Here is a 14,994-nt window from a genome sequence, read left to right on the forward strand (position 1 = left end):
CCAGCTGAGAAGATGATAGGCACTGTTATCATAACCCATCAGGTAAAAGTCTGGTTGTTTTCAGAAGCCCAACAGTATATTTCCTTTCTTGAAACCTGTGCAACATTTTTAAAGTGGATGCTCAGATTTCTTTTCATAAGGCTAACCTGAATTAGATATTACGTTACAAAGGCTGTCAGAAGATTTGTTCTGATTCTGAAACTTGTTCTCCTGTGGTACACTGTAGTTGAAATGTGCAGAGACGTGGAGTCTGAATGGGTTGGTGAAGCACCTCTGCGGAAAACAGTTGTGGAAGGATGCATCTGTCCGCTGCAGCAATTGGGATATATTTCCACTCAGTGATCAACAGCAGCGATATGCAGCAACCGATGCCTATGTATGTATATGTCAACTTCAGCCTAAATACCCTGTCCCATATAATTGTTATTTCGGTTCTTTATTATTTAATTGAAAAGCTCTTTCACTCAGGTGCTCTTTTTAAAATGAATAAAGTTTGCACCAATAAGTAGTTAATTCACATGCCTTTTATGTGCTTTGGTATAAGATTTTTAATTGGTTTTTAATTTCCTTTTTAAAATAACTAAAATAACAACAAAGAGGTATATGGAGTATATGAAGCTTAATGGTGATGCTCTGCTACTGAGTGGCACATAGAAATAAAAGTAAGGCGTTCAGCTTCTGTAGCCTGTTCTGCTCTTCAGTTAAATCATAGCTGATCTGTATCTTAACTCCATCTATTTGTCTTGGTTCTGTCACTCCTAATGCCCATACCTAACAAAATACTATAAATCTCAGTTTCAACATTTTCAGTTGACTCCTAGCCTCAACAACCTTTTGGGAGATTTGTAGAACTTAACTTTGCACGCACTCGACATGCTTCTGATTTATGGTGCTTTGATGGCACTGTGTCGAACATGGGCACTTCCTCTTGGCGCTGTGAGATTGGTGTCTGAATTATCAATTGCCGTTCTTGTACACTTTCGGGATGTGGAATAAAGCAGGTCATTAGCAGAGGCTGGTTTACCCAAGTGCCCTATTTGCAGGGATTGGTGTTGGAAACTTTTGGAAAAGAAATGCGGTGGGAGGGTGGGGAAGCAACATTTTTAAAAGACCCTACATCGTACCTTGAAGTTAAAGGCAAGACCGCTGTTGTGCTACAGCACGTGTAGTAGTTGCGGAGTTGTGGCCAAAATTGTCCATGTATTGAGGCTTTAATGCTAATTGTGTTGTGGGCCAGATAGCAAGCTATGCACATCACCAGAGTGAGGGGAAGAAAATTGAGAACGGAGAGCAGGGAATTGGTCCAGGCTGCTCTTGCATGCTTCAAACAGCTGGTTTCAGAGTAGCACTGTGGGGGGTTGGTCCCCAGTTGAGTAAGTGCCATCTTGGCTGTGGTATAGTATACTCATAACACAGCACTATTGTTCAAATATCAATGGGGAAACTAAGAAGATTTAATAAAAAATTATCTGATTTCCTGAAAGTATTTTGGAGCCCTGTAACAAGCATTATACATGCCAGCGATTAATTGCATTGTATTTTTTTAAAATACATTTCTTGTTGCGTAATGCTTTGGCATTTGGGCTCATGTACTCCATTCCCAGTGGTATGTTTTGCTGTTTTGGATCTATTGCTCAAAACAGGACATTATCACATGTCAGAAAGGTAAATCAAGCCTGAGTTTGTTATTAGAAGGACTGCGGTGGCAATATTTTATAATTGACGAAGTTTGCACTCATTTATGTTTCTTTCTCTTTCTCCAGGCTGGTTTTCTAATTTACGAAAAGTTAAATGGTACGTTATGTTCGGGTTAGATAAGTTCCCCAAATGATACGTAACTTGATAATCAAAATCTCCTTAAGCTTGCTCAGTTCCATTATAACATTGGGAAGGAATTTCTCGAAGTTGGCACAGGTTTTTTCCCACTGTTTTTTTTGGCTCCCTGACTAATTATCATCACTAGCAGCTGCAGTTGCACACTCCAGTGGGGTTTGAAGGGCATGATGCTCTTTTCTTACCTTACCTTTTGAATGTTTATGTTAGATTGTCATTATCTTTGTGTAATGTAAATCAAAATGGCCAATTTTTGACAAATGCTCTAATTTTTTATTTGCTTCAATTTTGCCCCTATTTATTTGCTTGTTAACGCTAGCAATAATAATCATCATCTTTTCGTCACTGCAATAAGAGGTGCCTCCAGAGCATATCATGATGCTAGATTGGTGGTTTGTATGACCTGCTGCTCCATTTCAAAGCATGACCAAACCTGCCCCACCAGGCTGCCACGTGGTAATTTATCTAAACTATTTATGAACAAGTGTTTTGTTGAATTGAGAATATCCACTGAATGGATCTGTAATTATCAACATCCTGGGGGGGTTACCATTGACCAGAAAGTGAACTGGACTAGCCATATAGATACTGTGGCTACAAGAGCAGGTCAGAGGCTAGGAATTCTGCAGTGAGTAACTCACCACCTGATTCCACAAAGCTGGTCCACCATCTACAAGGCACAAATCAGGAGTGTGTTGGAATATTCTCCACTTGCCTGGATAAGTGCAGCTCCAGCAGCACAATCCAGGACAAAGCTGTTCGCTTGATTGGCACTCCTTCCAAAAACATTCAGCCCCTCCACCACTGATGAACAGTGACAGCAGTGTGTACCATCCACAAGGTGCACTGCAGGAACTCACCAAGACTCCTTAGGCAGCACCTTCTAAACCCACAACCACGACCATTTAGGCAAGGGCAGCAGACAGATGGGAACGCCACCACCTGAAAGTTCCCATCCAAGTCACTCACCGTCCTGACTTGGAGCTAATTGCCGTTGCTGTCGCTGGGTCAAAATCATGGAACCCCCTCCCTAACAGCACTGGGTGTACCTACACCATGTGGATTGCAGCGGTTCAAGAAGGCAGTTCACCACCACCTTCTCAAGGGCAATAAATGGTGGCCTAGCCAGCGTTGTCCACATCCTGGAAATGAATTTTTAAAAACAAATAAAAGACCTGTTCCCACCCTCTAAGTGCTACTGTTTCTCTGGCTGATTAGCATGAGAGAGCAGTGAAGGGTGATTATCTCTTTCATTGGAAACCATCTGGACTCCATTCCTAGGGTGCTGCTCACGTGGAAACACCACCCCCGCAATGGTGCTGTTTACATGCAGAATTCTCAAGGTGCGCATACGTAACCTATTAATCTAGCAGTGTTTTGGAATGCCACTGGGTGATTCCGTTGTTCTGTCCCAAACAGGGTACAGTTACTTTCAGTAAATGGGAAAGCCATGTGGGGAACTGAGGCATCAGAGCACTATGGTACAGAGCAGTAGGACTTGGGTTTATGCTGATGCTGCTCGCTGCTGAATTCTCAGTGGAGTCACCAAATGGAGGTTTTGCATTTCTCTTGGAGAAATAGAAAATGGCCACCATGGACAAAACTGGTCTTGCACACCTTTTAACAGTTGGCTTCAGCATGTCAGTTACAGAGGCCAGGATAGTGTTTAGTGCAGGAAATAATTGGAAATGAGAAAGGAGAAAATCCAAAATACCGTGTAAAAATTAAGCCCACAGTGCAAGTGCAATATGTTGACGCATCAATTTTGTCTTCATCTGCTACCTACCCACTGGATTCAGGCACCCAGTAGCAAGTGTACCCCTCCATCTAAAGTGGAGCTTTAATTAGAAAGAATTGCTTTTTTGTGAATTAATAGTGCCTTTAACACTGTGGGATTCCCAAATTAACAGCAGTTTGAATTCAGATCATCCACTGAGCCCTGTACAGGTATTTTAGCATCTGAAATGGGCACTCTCCCACACTGCCATGTGAAAGATCAAAGGAGCTAATTTTTGTTTCTTTGATGTTCCCACTTCTTTCCCAAGAATAAAGGTATTAGATTAGAATGACCATTGTGCCTAATGTTGACAGGCAAAAACGAGCTGGACATATGGGTGTAATATCTGCTAACTGATAATTTTCTACCTTGTGTGTTTTCAGACCAGAAACTGCTTCCTTCCCTTGATTTAAGGTCTAACTTGACCTCTGTTGCCTGTGAGATGCAGAAACTGGCAGAGTTGGTCCCTGATTCCTTCATTAGTGGTGTGCAGAGGTTAGTGATGAGCAGCTAATCGGATGCTGCATATGAGGATCTGTTAATCATAGTGTTGTCATCTTTGCACCTAAACAAAAATAAGTGCCTGCTTTAGCCAGTCTTTCAGATTGGGCCTCAGCTTCTGTTGTCTTGTTTTTCAGTAGTCTAATGGCTGTTCTGCAAGTAAGCATTTGGTTTTACAATTAGGAACAGGGGTGTTCACTACGCGCCCTGTGGGCTTTGTGCAGCCTGCAGCCCTTACTATGTCTCCCTCAGCCGGTTTTTTGTACCATTTTATGATTGGAGTCATGAATCCCTCCTCCTCCGAGGCAGCAATGACACCTGTGGAGCAGAGACTCTACCGGGACATTCCTGGGCTTGGCTCCGAGGCCCCATGACACACACCCACGTTTTTTTTCTTGCTGTGGGTTTGGAGGGTGTGCCCTAAGGAAATGCACTGCAAAGTCCCTATAACTGCCTCCATCAGAGACTGCAAAGTGATTGTGAGGGAAAAAAAGAACTCCTTCCCTCCCCTGTGCTGCTCTCAACAACCACCCCCCCACATCTCTCCACCCTCCTCTCTCATGTGGCCCGATGAAAATTTTCAATATCCCAATTGGGTAATCTAGTGAATACCAATGAGCACTGGAAAGTCTACCTTTTCTACGCTCAGTATTTACCTCTGCAATTGCCCCACTAACAGTAATCTTAGTAGATTTCATGTAGCCTTGTACTAGGTTGTCTATTTGTAAATAGTATAGAAACAAGAGGATAACTTGAATTTATATAGTTCTTTTTATCGTCACAGGACGTTCCAAAGCACTTTACAGCTAGTGAAGTACTTTTGAATTGTAGCCACTGTTATAATGTAGGAAACATGGCATCCAATTTGCGCACAGCAAGCTTCCACAAACAGCAATATGAACATGACCAGATGATCTTGTTTTTGTGATGCTGGTTGAGAGGTCAATATTGACCAGGACACTGGTGATGTCTCCCATGCTATTCTTCAAAATAGCACCTGCGATCTGTTACATTCACCTGAGAGGGCAGAAGGGGCAGGGCGGGCTCGGCTTAATGTCTCAACCACAATACCTCACCTCAGCACTGCATTGGATTTGCAGCTTTGAATTTTGTGCTCAAGGCCTGAAGTGGGGCTTGAACCTGAAACCTTGTGACTCAGAGTCGAGAGTGCTACCAACTGAGCTACGGCTCACTCTCATGGTAAATGGCAAATGTTATTACAAGAGCCACTAATAATGAGTTTGCTTAAAAGCAAATAGTAGTATCAAGCATAAGCAACAGCAAATCCTGAAATTATAATATTTATTTAATGTAGTATGAAGAGAATATCTGCATTAGGTTAATTATCTTCAGTGAAAATGCTTTCAGATCTAGTTTAAATGTTGCTGCCAGGCTGACAAAATGTTTGCACTGCAAATTCCATTTATCCCCAAACATTTTTCAGAAGACTTAATTAAAACCTCTATCTCTCCAAAGCTGCTGCTTTTAGCTCCATAAATGTTGAAAGCCAATACCTTCTGGCTATTCACGGATGTTTTGTTTCCCATACAAATTGCCCATACTCACTGTGGACTCTCACGTGAATGGCCACATGGACAAGGCATTTGTGGAGGTCTGTCTTCAGAAAACACATGTTTTTAATAAGTGCATAATTTCAGAGTTAAAATCTCTAAATGTTTATACTTAATGTTTTATCTCTGGATAATCAACTCCCTCAAAAGATTAGATAACATGGGGACAGTCCACTTGAGTGAAAATTATCCACAGTTCATTGGAAGGAACAGGGCACTTTTCCTATGTCTTTATCCAGACAGCAATGCTATAGAATTGATGCAGGATTACAGACACTCGTTAGCATTTACATTTGACTTTAGTGTGCCACGTACTAATACTTGTTTTTTTTTTAATCAGAGCTACGAATATCTTGAGTGTCATTTCTGAAAACGTTTCTGCTTTGAGGACTATTTTGCTTGAATCGACACCTGGAACTAGTGCAGAGTTGGGGAAAGAAGCAAAATCTGAATTGCATACAGACAATCGAGCTGCAAATGATCATTCTGAAAATAGTTTAGAAGGTGTCCACAATACAAGTGGGAGCTACCAAGAAGTAGAGCAAGAAAGTAATTTGACTGACTCACCATTGGATCCACATAATAGTGGTGTAGCTTGTTTGCCATACTCGGAACCCCAGGGGATTGACAAAAATGAGAGTGATGTTTGTGCAGAAAGCAATCAGAATAAGCATGAGGATTACCTGATGTCTTTACCCATATCTGAATATGAGCTCCAGATGTTAGAGCAGCAGGCAGAAGCAGAAGATGCAGTGGAAAATGCTATTTCCTCTTTGCCAATCAAGGTAAAATATCATGCAGTTATATCTTTGAACATTAATTGCACTGCCTTTAGTACAATAAAACTCTCTTGACAGTGACCCAATTTATAATGAAGCAAAAATAGAAAATGCTGGCCCAAACTGGGAGTACATCACATTGAGCTGGTAATGGAGTAAGTTGGAAACAGAGTAGGAGTAAGGACTTCTGAAAATTGAAATTTGGTGAGAGTGGGAATGCACCGTGTGGACATGGAATATAGATGGTGTTTTTTATGGACCTGAAATGCAAGCTAAGAATTATCAACTTGCGTAACTGTAAGTCAGGTTGGCAGTTATCTGCCAGTCAACTGAAAGTTGGTGACTAGCCAAACATTAGTTAGATATTGTGCAGTTGGGGGCTGCCTGACTAGTTGGAACTGGTTTGTGCCTGAGGAGGAAATAATTGAGAGTTCCCACTGAGCACATCGCCAGGTACACTGGTAACAATTCCTGCAAGATCTGGCAGTTAACAAACACCTGAGGTTAACTTGAGCAAAACGTCTATGGCAAGAACCACCAATTTACGTTGCGCAAGCTCAGGACTTGAGAAGGAGATGGAGGCAATTTAACATGTTATGGCAGAAGAGCATTTTATGGAGTGAGAGTTTGAGAGGGTAGTCACTCTGATGACAGATAAGGAACTGGCAGCAGAGGAGGAAGGTTTGACGACTGTCCGCAGGGAAAGAAGGGAAAGAGTGAACCCCGAGAAACTTCTGCTCTGAAACATATTTGAAGCTCTGGCTTTCTTCAGTGAAAATGAGAATTCTGATAGGGCTGTCAAATAAATATTAGTGGCACCAACTGATGGTTCGGCAGAGGGAAGAGATTAGCCTAACAGCAAGAAATGCAGTAGTGATAACGATTCTATAGTTAGACGGCTGACTTGACCTTTTGCACCCAAACGTTCAGCAGTATACAATTTGTCTGTAGAGAAACTTGGTTAGGCTATATTTGCAGTACTGTGTATAGTTTTGGTCTCCATATTATAAGGATATAGAGGCACTGGAGAAGGTGCAAAAAAGATTTACAAGAGCGATACTGGAAATGAGGTGCTATAGCTATCAGAAAAGATTGGACAGTTTGGAGCTTTTTTCTTGAGGAAAGAGAACGCTGAGTGTGACATAATGAGGGCTTTAAAATTATGATGGTGTTTGGTTGGGTAGATGTAGAGATGTTTCCACTTGTGAAGACAACCAGTGTTAGGGGCCATAAATATAAAGATAGTCGCCAATAAACCGAGTGAGGAATTCAGGCAAAACTACTTTATCCAGAGAATGGTTAGATGTGGAACTTGCTGCCACAGGGAGTGGTTGAGGCAAATAGCTTGGATGCATTTAAAGGGATGCTAGAGGAATAGAAGGGCAGACTGAAGGGGTTAGATCAGGGACGGTCAAGGAGACTTATGTGGAGCTTGAGCCAGTTGGACTGAATGGCCTCTTTCTGTATGTATATTATGTCCATGTCTCAATCAGGAAAGCTACTTTGTCCTGGTTGTGTCATGTTTCTTGAGTGTTGTGTGGCTGCACCCATCTAAGTGAGTGGTGAGCATTTCATCCCCTTTCTGACTTGGGTCTTGTGGATGATGGAAAAGCTTTGGGAACAGGCCAGTTATTGCAGAATAGCCCAGCTTCAGCCCTGTTCTTACTGCCACGTCTTTTATATAACTGGTCAGTGCTAATCCCAACATGTTGATAATGGGGGATAAAACATCACTATTTTCATTTCACGTTTTGTAATTCCGCAGGCACCTAATGCTGATGAAGAAGCAGATCTCTCTTATGTGATTGAAAGTGATGAGGAGCTAGAGAACGAAATGATCAAGGTAAGGTCAAAAAGTGGAGGATTGTGTCAAATTATGTTGAAATGTAGAATGAAGGCATGGCAACAATAACAACAAAATATAACTTGACCAACCCTACTCAACTGCAATCTCCTGTTTTGGTTTTGGCAAAGATAGCACAATAACTCAGGTCATTGAAACCTCAGTGGCCACCTGTCAGCTAAACTATTTGTCTCATTTGTCCAAGCTCAGTTCTTTCCTTTTTGGAATTCTCTTGGAAACAGAGGAAGTGACGTATTTTATTAAGGGGAAATAAAAGTGGAAACTCTAATCACATGCGGCTTCCTTCAGGCTCGGGTGATGCTAGAAGTCTGTGTCTGCTGAGTAGGCTCCAACTTGCCCCACCAAAGTCATTCCTTCAATGGTCAGTAGCAATGACATTAACAATAGTAGAAAGTTTGTGGGCCTCACCATCACCATTTGGTACCTATTGTTACATTTAGAAAGTGTACCTTGTTATCGTTGAAATGTGTGAAAACATTCCGGATCAATGGAGTTATCATAACATTAGAGAAAATTACAGAATTTTACGGTGCAGAGAGACGCCATTTGGCCCTTCATGCCTGTGCCAGCTTTCTTGAAAGAGGTATTCAATTAACATCTCCTCATTATTCATAAGAGAGTCACTCTTTAAAATATCTTGTTTGGCTGTGACTGTCAGATGAAGATAATCATCAATAAAGATATAGACATTTTTTTTCCTCTGCTTTGAAAAGCCATTTATTTTGCATCCTATGCTTTCTTTAGCTTTGATGCTGTTGCTGTGCCAGGAGTTAATATGGCTGGCTCCAGTCACCTTTTATCAGTCTTACTTTGTAATGAAGCCTAACTTTTTAATATGCATTCTTAACACTTGGATTACACGAGGCTCCATTGTTATTCCTTAGTTACTCAAAAGAACTGACTGACCAGGGATCACTGCTAGAGCACAAAGTAAATTGTGCTCCTATTTTTCAAAACTTTTTTAAATGAGCAGTATAACTCATGCACTCTCTGTTCACACCAGTATATTAAGGGTGCTGTCAGGTTTAAATGAATCCACAAGCCTGACGCAGCTTTGCTGTATCTTCCAGTTTTGCAGAATTGGTGGTGTCTGTAAAGCTTTTCCTTGCCTAACTATTGAACAGCCGTAGCGGGTAAGCACATCTGAGCAAATGTTTATGACTTGGGTAACCCCAGTAATTTGAGATTACAGTTGTAGGTAATTTCGGTATTCAGGAGGGAAAGAATGTTTTCTGACAGAGCATTGCAATTCAGAGCTGAATTTACAAGCAGCTCATTTACAGATACCCACTAGATGGCACCCAAGTAAAAGTTATACATAGGGGCAGAACTGCAATGCAGAAGTCATTTTCCCTTGGGCGTTGATGCAGTGGTATTCTAACTGAACTGGCAGCTAAGTTTTCCTATGTACTGTGTTTTTGGATATAGTGAAGGATTCCCACCAGAATGTGGAAACTTGAATTAGGCTGCTTCACCTGGCCACTGGCACAGATGGCCCACTAGCAGGCCATATAGAGAACTGCTCTTCAAGGAAGGGTGTTAACTGCAGTCTCCCTGCAGAGTAGACTGTTTCCTTCCACACTTCACAGCTGAACACAGGCAAAGAAAACAAATTGTCATTGAGTCAGAATTTTAATTGTGCTACACAGCTGTACCCAGCTACCTGGGGAGGTGTGGAGGGTGGGCTGGTGGAGAGGGGATGGGGGAAAGCTCAGTTCGTAAAAGGAGTCATTGAAACTTATAGCAGAGAAAGATGGCCATCAACCCATTGTTTACTTGCTAGAGCATATCTTTGCTGGAGGCGGGAGCTGTATAGACCGGGTGGGTTGCACATCAGCAGGGCTGGGACTAATGTCTTCAAGGAGCAGTTTGCTGCTGCTGTCAGGAAGAGTTTAAATTAACCTGGCAGGGGGATAAAAACCAGGATGTAGCATTAGGTGGACAAAGGATTGGGAGAGACAGCACTAGAGTAAGAAATAGTAAGGTAATAGGTGGGTTCAGACGAAGAGGAAATACACTAAGATCTAATTCAGCTTCACAGTGCATGTATGTAAATGTATGGAGAATGATAAATAAGGTTGATGAGCTGCAGGTGCAAATACCCCAAGGGAGTATGATGTCATGGTGTTAATAGAGATCTGGCTCAAAAAGAGGCAGGGCTGGGTACTAAATATCCCTGAACACAAGCTGTTCAGGAATGATAAGGAATAAAAGAAAGGAGGAAGGGTGGCAATATTGATTGAGGGAATGTTATAGAGAGGATGTCCCAGAGCTGCCAATGACAGAATCTATTTGGTTAGAACTAAGAACGATAGAGGTGTCATTACCTGACAAGGTGTATTCTGTAGGCCACCAACTAGTGGGCAAGATATAGAGGAGGAAATTTACAAGGAAATTAGAGAGAGGTGCACAAACTATAGAGTAGTGACAATGGGGCCTTTAATATATCCTAATATAAACTGGGATAGCAATAGTGTAAAGGGCAGAGATGGGGAAGAGTTTCTGAAGTGTTCAAGAGAATTTTCTTGATCAATACATTTCCAATCCAATGAGGAAGGAGACATTGCTGTATATAGTTCTGGGGATTGAAGTGGGCCAAGTAGATCAAGTGTTAGTAGGGGAGTATTTAGGGAATAGTGATCATAGTAATATATGGTTAAGATTAGCAATAGAAAAAGGGTGCATTCTAGTGTTGAAATACTTAATTGGAGGAGGGTCTATTTCAGCCAGTTGAGAATAGACCTGTCCCAGTTAAATTGGAATTGAAGATTGGCAGGAAATACTGTAATGGAACAATGGGCAGCCTTTATAGAGGAGATGGTTCAGTCGAGGTACATTCTCGTGAGAGGGAAAGGTAGGACCAGAGCCAGAACTCCCTGGATGATGAAAGAGATAGAGTAAGCTGAAGTAGGAAAAGGGTGCAGCTAATAGGTATCGATAATACAATGAGAATCAGGCTGATTATATAAAGTTTAGAGGGGTAGCGAGAAAAGAAATTTGAGAGGCAAAGTGAGAGTGAGAAGAGACTGGCAACTAACATAGAGGGGAATCCAAAAGTCTTCCAAAGGCATAGAAATAGTAAAAGGAGGGACTAGGGCTGATTAGGGACCAAAAAGGGGATCTGTGCATAGAGGCAAAAGACATGGCCGAGGTACTTTGCATTTGTCTTTACCAACGAAGAAGATGCTGCCAAAGTCATAGTAAAGGAGGAGGTAAATGAGATGTTGGATGGGCGAAAAATTGATAAAGACAAGGGATTAGAAAGTTTGTCTGTACTTAAATTTGATAAGTCAGCTGGACTGAATGGGTCGCATCTGAGGAGTAAAGGTGCAAATTGTGGAGACACTGCCCATAATCTTCCAATCCTCCTTAGATATAGGGGTGGTGCCAGAGAACTGGAGAATTGCAAATATTACACCCTTCAAAAAAGGGTGTAAGGATAAGCCTGGCAACTACGTGCCAGTCATTTTAACCTCAGTGGTGAGAAAGCTCTTAGAAACGATAATGTGGGACAAAATTAACAGTGAATTGGATAAATGTGGACTAATTAAGGAAAGCCAGATTGTTAAGAGAAAACTGTTTTTAAATAACTTAATTTAACTTTTTGACGAGGCTACAGAGTGGGTTCATGAAAGTAATGTGATTGGTATGGTGTACCTGAAATTCCAAAATGCATTTGATAAAGTGCCACATAATAGGCTTGTCAGCAAAATTGAGGCCTATGGAATAAAAGCCACAGTGCCAGCATGGATACAAAGTTAGCTGAGTGACAAGAAACAGAGAATAGCGGTAATGGTTGTTTTTCGGACTCAAAGTGGTATTCCTCAGGGGTCAGCAGTAGGTTTTCTAGATATATATTTGTGACTTAAACTTCGGTGTCCAGGACAGAATTTCTAAATTTGCTGCTGATATCAAACTTGGAATGTTTGCAAACTGTGAGGAGGATAATGATAGACTTCAAGAGGACATTGGCTGATGGAATGGCGTAACAGCATAGGAAATAGGAGCAGGAGTAGGCCATTTAGCCCCTCAAGCTTGCTCTGCCATTCAGTAAGATCGTGGCTAACCTGATCGTGACCTCGACCTCGACTTTCCTTCCTGTGCCCCCCCACCCACCTTGACTCGCTTATAGATCAGAAATCTGTCTAACTCAGCCTTGAATATGTTCAATGATCCAGCCTCCACTGCTCTCTGGGTAGAGAATTCCAAAATTAGCAACTTTGAGAGACATATGGCAGTTGAAATTTAATGCAGAGAAATGTGAAGTGATAATTTTGGTAGGAAGAATGAGGAGAGGCAATATAAAGTAAAGGATGCAATTCAAAAGGGGGTACAGGAATGCAGAGACCTCAGGGTATATGTGCACAAATCCTTGAAGGCGGCAGGGCAGGTTGAAGATGTAGTTAAAAAGGCATGCGGGATCCTGGGTTTTATAAAACAAGGTATAGAGTACAAAAGCAAGGAAGTTATAAACCTTTACAAAACACTGGTTCGACCTCAACTGGATATTGTGTCCAATTCTGTGTCTAATTTTGGAGGCCTGGACAAAGTAGATAGGGAGAAACTGTTTCCACGTGAAAGGAGTGAGAACGAGAGGGCACAGATTTAAAGTAATTGGCAAAAGAAGCTGAAGTGATATGAGGGAAAGATTTTTTTACGCAGCATGTAGTTAGGGTGTGGAATACACCGCCTCAGAGCGTGGTGCGGGCAAATTCAATAGAAGCGTTTTAAAAGAAATTAGACTGATATATGAAAAGGAAGAACATGCAGCATTGCGGGAAGAAGGCAGGAGAATGGCACTAAGGGAATTGCTCATTCGAAGAGTCGGTGAGACGTGATGGGCCAAATGACCACCTCCTGCGCTGTAACAACTCTGTAATTCTGTGAATTCTGGGCACCACGCTTTAGGAAAGATGTGAAGGCATTAGAGAGAGTGCAGAAAATATTTACGAGAATGGGTCGGGGGATGAGGGACTTCAGTTAGGAGGATAGATTGGAGAAGCTGGGGTTGTTCCCCTTGGAGAAGAGACGGATGAGAGGAGATTTGATAGAGGTGTTCAAAATCATGAGGTTGATGGAGAGAAGCTGTTCCCTTTGAAGAGGTCAAGAACCAGAGGACGCAGGTTTAAGGTGATTAGCAAAAGAACCAAAGGTGACCTGAGAATTTTTTTAATGCAGTGAGTGGTTAGGATCTGGAAAACACTGCCTAAGAGTGAGGCACAGGCAGATGCAATTGTGGCTTTCAAAAGGGAATTGGATAAGCACTTCTTTTAATGTTAAGACAACCAGCTAAATTGAACATTATAGAACTATTGTAAGTTAACAAAATTCAGTTCCGAGAATACAGGAAAATGTATAAATTATTATATCAACAGAATTCTTTTTTGGCTTGCTCTGATCCATTCGAAATAGTCCCAGTATCTCAGATCTATCCTCATAATTATAACTTATCATCCCAGGTATTATAGGACCATAAGACGTAGGAGCAGAAGTAGGCCATTCAGCCCATTGAGTCTGCTCCGCCATTCAATAAGATCACGGCTGATTTGATAATCCTTAGCTCCACTTTCTTGCCTTTTCCCCATAACCGTTGACTCTCCTACTGATAAAAAATTTGTCTATCTCAGCCTTGAATATACTTAACGACCCAAACTCTACAGTCCTCTGCGGTAAAGAATTCCACAGATTGACTACCCTCTGAGAGAAGAAATTCCTCCTCATCTCTGTCTTAAATGGGCCACCCCTTACTCTGAGATTGTGCCCTCTGGTCCTAGATTCTCCCACGAGGTGAAACAACCTCTCAGCATCTACCCTGCCAAGCCCCCTAAGAACCTTGTATGTCTTAATAAAGTCACCTCTCATTCTTCTAAACTCCAATGAGTACAGGCCCAACCTACTCAACCTCTCATAAGAAAATCCCTCCCTACCCGGGGTCAACCTAGTGAACCTTCTCTGCACTGCCTCAAATACCAGTATATCTTTCCTTAGATCAGGGGACCAAAACTGTTCACAGTATTCTAGGTGTGGTCTAACTAGTGCCTTGTATAGTTTTAGCAAGACTTCCCTATTTTTATTCCCCATTCCCTTTGAAATAAAGGCCAGCATTCCATTTGCCTCCCCTATTACCTGCTGGACTTGTATGCGATCTTTTTGTGATTCATGCACGAGGACCCCCAAATCCCTCTGGTGAATCTATGTTTCATAATTTTCAATGGCATTTTTGTCCCCTTTGTAATGGAATTTCCAAAGCTGTAACATTTTACTTTTCTGATGTTCTGTTGACTGCAATTCATTGTACTATATGTGAAGTTTTAGAGAAATTATGATATATACATGCAAATAGATTCTTTCCTAACTAGGGTCTTGCAAAAACAAATTTATTGCCCATGAACTTTAAGACCTGGGTAGCGCACATAAGCATCATGATAATCAAATTATATACTGCTGCCTCATTACTATAATTGTGGCTTCCTGAAATTGTGGATGCACCGTAGTTCAAAGTAAAATGATAGGAAGGTCTCTCATTCATTAAGGGACATTAGATCTCCAACCATATACCTATGCATTGTAGAATTCAATGGGAGGAGATGTGAGCAATGGCAGCGTTGCATTTTTGGTTTGACCAACACATTCATCCATGGTAACACAGATTTTAAGAACTGTACTGTG

At 41.6% G+C, this 14,994-nt stretch overlaps 1 protein-coding gene across 2 annotated transcripts in view; it reads left to right on the plus strand.

Annotated features, from left to right (window-relative positions):
- Positions 1–14,994, plus strand: part of wrn (WRN RecQ like helicase) — a 100,689-nt gene that overhangs the window by 14,303 nt on the left and 71,392 nt on the right. The window contains exons 6-10 of one of the 2 annotated variants that reach the window (XM_078533433.1): positions 227–376; positions 1,764–1,794; positions 3,994–4,105; positions 6,023–6,467; positions 8,227–8,304. In XM_078533433.1, coding sequence (XP_078389559.1) covers positions 227–376; positions 1,764–1,794; positions 3,994–4,105; positions 6,023–6,467; positions 8,227–8,304 — 816 coding nt within the window. Of the gene's footprint in view, positions 1–226; positions 377–1,763; positions 1,795–3,993; positions 4,106–6,022; positions 6,468–8,226; positions 8,305–14,994 lie in introns of those variants that run through there. The other variant, XM_078533502.1, reaches the window with a different exon arrangement.

The sequence above is a fragment of the Cetorhinus maximus genome, chromosome 1, assembly GCF_964194155.1.
Source record: "Cetorhinus maximus chromosome 1, sCetMax3.hap1.1, whole genome shotgun sequence".
NCBI classification, from domain to species: domain Eukaryota; kingdom Metazoa; phylum Chordata; class Chondrichthyes; order Lamniformes; family Cetorhinidae; genus Cetorhinus; species Cetorhinus maximus.